Here is a 9,186-nt window from a genome sequence, read left to right as displayed (position 1 = left end):
TTATGGCATGCCCCTTAACCATACAGAGTCTATTTTATTTTTATTTTCAATGGACATACTTGTGAACAGACTTTAACGATTACCCATGACCATGTGTATAACAATTTAACCCAAAAGCCAGTAAAGCCAGAGTTCAGCCTCATTTCAGAGGCACAGCCTACAGACCTCTTCTGCTGAAACTGTATCTAGTACTACATAAGGACAGCTGACAAACACCTTCCTTGCAGAAGTCTGTGTACCCCCTAGATAAATTGCTGTCTCTCATAGATTAATCAAGTATTTGGAAGAAACTCTTCCAGCTTGCATGGGAAACCACCCAGGTTAAATAGGGGATACATTAACAAACAGCACTATTCACTTTGCACTTGTAAAACACAAACACTTTAGACTTAAACATTTTGAACTAAACCAAAACAAAGTAGAACTGATACTTTCCCATGCATACATACATATTTGCACGTACAAACAAACACACACACACACATACATACATAAAAGTTTAAGCAATGTACTGATTTTTAGCAACTATGCCTATTCAGGTTCTCTGCATTACTTAACACACATCAAGAAGAGATCTGACTGCTTATTTGAAAATGACACTAAGCCATTCTTCTTTGTACACTGCACTTCAGCACAACAGTTAAGAATCGGTCCCATGGGTAAACTATCAAGGGATCAATTCAAATGATTTCCAGCGCAGCCACAGAGTGCATTACCATAGTCCTATTTTCAGACTGCTCAACCGATAGCTGGTGTCTCTTCAGCCCCCTCTGAGGCAAACTAGCTTTGTAGTTGGTGATTTTATGATACAGGTATACCCAAACAAGACAAGGTTGTGTGATAATGACACCGAAGAATTGTTCGGTATAGTTTTTACAAATACTTATTCCTCTGAAAATGTTAATTTCTTGAGGACACAGAGGCCATTACAAAAATAAATATAATTATATAAAAAAATACCTTTATTATTAGTAGAGAAAGTTTATACTGAATTACCTGGGATATAGTACATAAGCAGAAACTTGAAACTTCACACTACTGCTGAGGTCTGTCATTTTCAATACTATTATCTCCAGTGTTGTTCAAAACACAGAAATACAGCATTGCTGTTTATTTGCTGAAGGCCCCAACTCGTAATGATAAGCAGCAGTTAATCTTCCAATACACTTCTCAAACTATTAAATTCAGACTAAATTTTGTAATACAGCTTTTGCTGCGCTACTTGCTGCTTGTTTGTGATTGCCAACACTTGCTGTGCCAACTATGACAGCTGCCACTTTGTAAAACTTTCTATCCAATTTAATACAATGTTTTGATTTGCAAAGCAGGGAACCCAACAGCGTGTAGCTGCTCAGTTCTTGTTAGTCCAGCAGTAGCTCTGCAGCACAGTTTTGTACTTCTCTGACAAAAAACACTTGACCCTCGGGCATGCCTATCTGTGGGAAGGAAAAGGCAGCATGAAAAGTGAGGGAAAGCAAAGGGGAAAACCAGAATAGCCTTCCTCTTTCACACCTGGAGGACAGCAAGACATGTATAGAGGATACTGAAAGACCATTTTTCTGTACTTTCTTACATGAGTTTTGGAAAGGGGAGGTTACAGAAATGAGAGAAGGGAAGATGCCTATGGCTCTAAATTTAACAAGGAAACCCAGTAGAAACTGTACCAAGAGATCTCTGGATATAAAAGAGGTATCATCTGTGCATTCACATTCCACTTATTACAGAGGTTGATGGAGTTTCTAGGGGGTTTCTAGAGGGAGTAGGACATGTTAAATCAGTAACAGTCAGTGAGACCAACTATGATGGGGTGGTTTTCTCTTGAGGGGTTGTTGGCATGTGTGTGTATGTTTGTGGGTGGTTAGAAATGGTTTTGCAGAGTATTTCGTATCATACAGCATCTGTAGAGCTCTTGACTCTCAGTATAACAAGGCCAACCCTCTCAAACAAGTTAGAATCCTGTGGCACGGAAGTGATAACCCAGTTCAGAGGAAAAGGGTAAGGATTACAAGAAAGGGAAGGTGTCTGTATATGGAAAAGGTGAAAGTCAACACTCCCTGTAACAATCATTTGTCTTAGACTGGGTTACAGCAAGAAAGCTAAAAAGTCAAGACTTGGAAAAGAAGAGAACTCAAAAGCAGGGAAACAGAGACAATGCTGAAGATGTTAACAAAATATGTTCCAAAAAGCAATGAAATGTAAAATGCTAGTCTTTTACTTTCCTGGCAAACAGTCTACGCTAGGGAATAACTGCACGGAATGAGCAGAGAGGCAACTTTCTGTAGTTGTGTGCAGGCTGCTTGTCTGGTGCGCGGCATCTCTTCCCCCACGCATTAGAGTCTGACTTCTTTGTCAGTGTAACAGGCAGACGGGAGATCTACAAGATGAAAGCAACAGTTTCTCCTGGAAATCCTGCAAAGAGAAAACCCACATACTGTGCCTAGGACATGCCACAGCCTTAAAGTTTGTCCTGTAAACCATAACAACTGATGCAAATGATTTGCAATAATCTGAAATGATAATCACTCACCTATGTCTCCCAAATGAGCGGTCCCACTATGAAAACCCCACACTCACCTTCCAGTGTCTCACAGCGTTTCAAAGTGCAATTTGATGGCAAACTCAGTAACTGATTCCTTCAGTTCAGATCTGTCCTGTCACAGACACAGTAGCATCATCCCATTTGTTCCGTGGTGAAATCATGAAACGCGGATATTTATGCTTTAAGATTTTCTGAAAAACTGACATTTTACCAGTCATAAATTAGAAAGACAGTTATCCTTTTGCAAACTCAGAATAACTACACCCACCAAAACTGGATGTATTCCATAATTACTTACTGTAATCCCAAACACGCAGATCAAGATTATCTATTGAAATGCCAGGCATAAGTTATTCATTAACTAAAACCATTCTGTAATTTTATTGATATATTTTGTGGTGTTCACATATTTTTGTACAGCAAACATAACACTGTAGGCCACAAGAAGCTGCAGCACTATTGTTTAATAGCAGCAAGGTATATTTTATAATCAGGGTATGTGGACAATAAATAGTCTGTTTCTTTGGATGTGAATGTTTAAAATGAAGTTCTGCTGCAGCTTCATAATGTGATTGCTATTTTACAGAGCTTATACACAAAAATATATATGCAATCTTTTTGTCTATATTTTATACAAATACAACAGTAGTTTGTGAATACATTTTAAAGTACATATACATGATAAGCAACTCAATTTCCCATATCACAGGATAGCAAATTTTAAATGCAAGAAACATATACAAATTCAGTCTGGAATGCAGGGTTTTCTGTGTTGGTTTTTTTTTCTCTGTTTTTTGACTCAAAACTTTTATCATTAAAAACATTTTAGCATACAAGTCCAAACAATTTTTCCACTAGCTAAAAATATAATTTCAGCAATCTGAGTCAGGTAGGGGTGTATCATCATCCCCCAATATACTTTTCCCAGTTTTTGTCTAAATCCAAAGGCTTTTAATAATATATAGTATGTTCTTCACTCCACACCATATAAAAAGCCCACATTTTACATTAACTAGCAGTCACCTGTTTTTGTGAACAAGAGCTGGGCTTGTCAGCGTTTAAATTTGCATGTCCAAAATTTTACTTTTGCAAGTGCATATGAATACATTGTGGTGTTGCACAAAGTTCATTAATGACAAATTAAGTCACAGTATAAAAATATATCATACAACTATAGGTCTAGTATAGTCCTTTTTTCTATGGGTAAAAATACATCTGAATGAGACAGGGAGGTTTGTAGCACCATGAGAGTTGTATCCCAAGTTACATTAGCAGCATGATCCAATATAACAATATTGCAGGAGTGTTTCTGAGGAGATAAACATTCACTCTGGTTCAACTGTACCACTGAAGCTTATACTGAAAAGTGTTTACATATGATTAGCAATAGTTCTGTGTCACTTCCAGGGCTAGATAACTGTTATCAAAAGACACTGCCTTCCAACAAAAGTAAGACACCCTTATTGCATAAAAGCTTTGGGACTATCCAAACACAGTTTGAACTACTGTGGCATTATTTGTACGTTCAGCATGATGCTAAGGTAAGCTGTGGTTTTAACTGTACACTGGGAGGATGCAGGATGGGCAGCTAAGCCTATGAGGTTTACTACATACCAGATAAACACATACATTTCAGAGATTTACGTATAGACTGAGAAGAATACAGGATAAGCTGCTAAACCAGTGTATGAGACAGACATAACGAAGGATGCAATCCTGCTTCCCTTGACCTTTATGGATGCAGGATCGGGCCCTAAGTTAACTTCAGACAGCAGCATAGCAATGATAGAATATGATTTTAAAAAGTCTGTATCAAATACTGCATGTTAAACATTTTTGATATCATTTACCATTCAGAACTCCGGAGGACACAGTTTGCAAACGGTGAGGACAAACTCCTATTTGTTTTTGACTGATATTCAAAATGGCAGTAGAAGACAGTGTAGTTTGAAACATGTAAACCTAGTAAAAACCATTGTAAAACCCTTAAGAAAGACACACTGGTTCTGTGCAATATAGCAAATTGATAAGAAAACACTGTAAAAATGTACCTGTTTAAAATTACAATGTCTACCATTTTGTACACAAAGCATTATACCAAAGGCCTACATATATGTAATCTAATGGCACTTGAAACAAATTATAATAAAAAGTTTTATAATAAAAAGCATAACCTGTAAGAAATTTTCTTAAAAGGTTTAGGTTTTCTTTTTGAAAGTGCTATATCTTGTAATATGTGTAACATAGAGGTTGACCAAGCTTTATTTTAAAAAATATTGGCCTATAATACAAGTTTAGCTCACTAGGCAAATGATCCTGAAAATATGTACTCTTAACATTCATTATTAGCTTAATAAAGCAATCAGCTCTGGCTCATGTTTCAGTCAGTATATGGTTTTTAAAAACCGCTACTGCCAAATTAACAATAAATCACTCTATTCCACAATTTACTACTAAATAAAGCACAAGCAACAAGTACACAAAAATATATATATTTAAAAAAAATCAAAAACAAAAAAAAACAAAACAACCTTACTAGGAGTTTAGAAGTTGCACAAAGAGTGGTGCATGATCAGCCAGCCCTCCCCCCTCCCGCCAAGAATCTATCTGAAATAAAAAAAAATGGAGTTTAAAAACTGATGGTTTAGTTGTGGCCAATATTGACTCTGCCTAAGTGATGCTCTAAAGCACTCTGGTGGTGGTGATGGTATTGCTTACAGGGTGAGTCTGCTTCTACATTCATTACCTTACATCCTAGTTCAGCTGCAAACATGCCAGGTGCAGCCCCCCACTGAAACCCTGACTGAATGAGGTTCAATATCTTGTCTGAGGTCCCTATTTCTCAAGCGAAATGTACATCTAACTCTAAAGTGAAATGTCAATCCCTTTTCAGGAAGCTAAGGCACAAACAAAGTAGTAAGGGTTCTGGCTACACACTAAGAAACAGATGTTGGCAAAGTGTCTGTTGGATTTTGTTTTCTAATGAAGTCTTCTGGTAACTGAGACTGATAAACGGTGGGTACAGATTGGAAGTTTGTGAGCCAGAGGCTACCCAGAATGCTGCCCATCACACTTCTGGGCCAGCTGCAGGATGCCAAGCACTCGCAGCTCTCTTCTGCTGCAGGGAGAGTTGCAGGTGCTTGGCTCCACACAGGACGTAACCCACTGGAGGAATTAAGTCCATTTATCTTCATCTCAGATTGATTAAAAGGATTGATAATAGACCCAAGTTTTTTCTAGATGCATTATGTTGCTCATTTAAACTAGAGTTACATTCGGTTGCATTCACCTTGTGCTCTGTTCATCTGTGTTTTTCTTTCCTTTAGAAAGCTGAAGGGAAAAAAGCAATATTGAACAAATCATTCAACTAAAGATGTAAGGAAGTGAGCAATCTGTTTCACAGAAACCAGAAGAAGCAGTAGTGAAGCAGAGCTAAAAGCCCACTTTGAGATAACATGCTCCTAACCCCAAAATCTTGGAGTAGTTTGCAGAATTTCAAAAGGTATTTTCCTTATTAATACATCCTTATTTTAATGCCTTTGGAACACAAACACATTTATAAAAATGTTATCTTTCAGTAATAAAATTTAAATACACATATGTATAAAATAGTAAAACTACACCTGCATATTGCTCCTAGAATTAAAACAGTAGGAGCTACTGATAAAACACTTGGAGCACGAGCTCCTTAAATGGGAGCAACTTTTGTTTCTGTGAAGTATACTTAGTTTAACCACTTAAAACCTTCTACAAATCCTCATTATTGTTTGAGAGATATTAACGTGCTTGATTTCTATTTTTTAATTCCTTGTACAAAAATGACAAGGAAAATAAGGTTATGGTTGAATTACAGCAAGTCTAGTTTGCTTTTATGCATCACAGGGTTGGTTGGCTTTTAGGGTTTTTTTTCCTCTTTTGGTTATTAGGGGTTGGGGAATAGAATATATTGCATTAGGTAAAAGTGGTGTAAGCAATATGCTTTTACTTCACTCCTAAGAGTCCTGTCTTTAAATCTTGGCAATGGGCGAAAAGTCCCTAACCAAGTACCCAGGTGTAGAAAGTGTGATTAATATCTAACTTGTTGCTTAGGAGGACATAACACACCATGTAATACAACTGAAAAGATCATTCCAATAAAACAAAACAAAACAACCTGGTAGTTGCAAATTTACATTCACTCTCTGACTGCACACTAGTTTTGAACTGAAAATAGGTACACACTTTCTGGCTGGACTTGATCCACCCTTTGGCGGTGGCAGCTGGGAGAAGACTGATGCCTACAAATGTGAATACACTACTGGAAGATTCCTATGCAGTACTCTTTCTATGCTACTAAAGAGAAAAAACAGCAAGTTAAGAATTAAAACAAAAACTGTGACAAAATATTCTGCATTACTACGTTACAACACTTTTATATTTCAAGATCAGACATTAATTTTGCCTGTTTCCCTATACCAGAGTCACAAAAGCACAAATACACAGTTCCAAATTCAACTTGAAACATTTGTCATTTAGGCAAGCAGAGATTCTCTGTTGGAATTCTGTTCAGCCATAATTTTAGAGAATTAAACTAAATTTTTTTTCTTCTGTTATCCATAACAGGCCACAAAAATTTAAGCCGGAAAATGGCAAAATTCTTAACAACTTTTATAATGACTTCAATACAAGTCAAAATGCTATATATATATGTACATGTGTATATATGGACTTCTATATATACACACACAAGTTTTCAGAAAAATCTGAATTCTGTATTTATTTAAAAAAAATTAATTTGTCATTATAGAATAGGTCAGATGTGTCACCATTTGGGAACAGGCTGGAGAATATTTTCCCAAATCTTCAGGAATATCTGTGATACATATTTTAACTGGATTATTTGCAAATAGTAAAATATATTAAAAGGTAAAAGTGGCAGTTCTACCACTGACATCAATAAAACAGAACAGCTGGTATGGTTGAAAAAGTTTTAAAAAAAGGGATGAGTGTTGAGAGTTTGCTTGGGATGACTTTCTACTGAATGTTTTAAATGTGTAAATTGGCAGTGAATATGAAAACAATACAATGAGACTGTTTAAAAAAAACCCAAAGTAAACACAGCTGAGAATAAACACTTTCAAAACATTTTTAAAAAGTTAATTTAAATTTCTTACTGGCTTCATGAGATTGGTACTGTACAAAAGCAGAGAATTTATAATGTCTTATAGTAGGCACTAAGTTAAAAATGGTCAGCTAAGGCATTTCTACAAATAGACAGTAACAAGCCAGCTTTGTACATCCTATTGGAAAGCTTGATGAAATCGTGGTAGGGTGGTGGTTGTGCTTAGACTGCTTGTGAAAGCTGCTGACAATGAGTGCAGAGACCCAAGACCTATACTATTGCTAGGATCTTGTGGATCCTGGGTTTGTGGTGGAAGCTGAGTCATAGAAGAATGTGCCTCTTCTTGCGTATAACTCATTCCAAGGTTTCCCACTGAAACAGAAGGATTATAGGTAGGGCCATTTACAGGTATGAAGTTGAATAGCTGAGAAAAGTCCAATGATGGGGCGTTTAGAGGTTCACTAATAGGAACGGAGCCCTTGGAAAGGGAAACCTCCCCAGACCCATCATCTAGTGGCCCTACTTGTGGATCCAGCCCTAGTTTTGATGAAGACGCTTGAGAATCCTGGGATGAAGAAGGCATACCACTTTGCAACTCCATTAAGTAACTTTCAATTTCCCCTTTCAATGGCTGTTCTTTTTCAGGCATAGAAATTGCATATGAGGTAGTACCGAGCGGATATTTCAATGATAGCTGGTGAGAAGGGTGGACAGACTCCATATCTATTGGACAAGGCATTCCCAATGGTAACGATGTGGCAACCATTTGGTGTGCAGATGCAGAACTCTGCATGGACTGAATCTGAGTGTTGTAGAGATTTAATTGCAAAGTGTTTGTAAATGGCTTTGATGTCAGTTCACTGGAAGGTAAAGACATCACTGGAAGCAGCTCATCCTTAATAGGCACAGAAACATTGCAGGTAAAGGGATCTAGAAGGTCCATTGGCTCTGTTTTGACCTTCAAAAGTTCTTGGTTGTGACTCTTCTTCATGTGGCGCGTGAGGTGATCCTTCCGCCCAAATCTCTGTGCACAGTACTGACAGAGGAAGTCCTTTCTTCCAGTGTGCACTACCATGTGTCTGCGGACATCCTTTCGGGTGTAGAACCGACGATCACAGTGTTCACACTGGTGTTTTTTCTCCTTCACTCCACCCGATGACTTGCCTGCATGAGTTTTTAGGTGCTCCAGCAGCACTCCTGTGCTTTCAAAAGTCTGCAAACATACCTTACAGGTGAGGTCACCACTTGTTGCAGCATGCAAAGCCAGGTGACGTTTGAACCCGAGCTTGGTATTGTAGTTCTTTCCACATTCTTCACACTTAAAGGCCTCTTTGTTGGGATTGTGTGTATGTAGGTGATTCTTTAGGTGATCTTTTCGGTGAAACATTTTCTCACAATAATTACACTTGTGGGTTTTCTCAGGAGAATGAGTAGCCATATGCCTTTAAACACAGATATATTCTGTAAGTAATTATTTTGATCAAAAAACACACGTGCTCATTTTTTAATGGCAGCTAAATACTACACTAAGGGCTGCTTTGCAACA

General features: G+C 37.5%; 1 protein-coding gene across 3 annotated transcripts in view; it reads right to left on the bottom strand.

Moving 5' to 3' along the window:
- Positions 1-2,895: 2,895 nt before the first annotated feature.
- The window catches only part of PLAG1 (PLAG1 zinc finger), a 51,790-nt gene continuing 45,499 nt past the window's right edge, over positions 2,896-9,186 (bottom strand). For all 3 annotated transcript variants that reach the window (XM_071554494.1, XM_071554496.1, XM_071554495.1), the window contains one exon: positions 2,896-9,082. In XM_071554494.1, the coding sequence (XP_071410595.1) occupies positions 7,819-9,082 (1,264 nt within the window). In that variant the 3' untranslated portion in view covers positions 2,896-7,818. The remainder of the gene's footprint in view (positions 9,083-9,186) is intronic.

The sequence above is a fragment of the Pithys albifrons genome, chromosome 4 (assembly GCF_047495875.1).
Source record: "Pithys albifrons albifrons isolate INPA30051 chromosome 4, PitAlb_v1, whole genome shotgun sequence".
Lineage (NCBI taxonomy): Eukaryota > Metazoa > Chordata > Aves > Passeriformes > Thamnophilidae > Pithys > Pithys albifrons.
The sequence above is the reverse complement of the archived record's forward strand: the minus strand, read 5'-3'. Positions and strand labels throughout refer to the sequence as shown.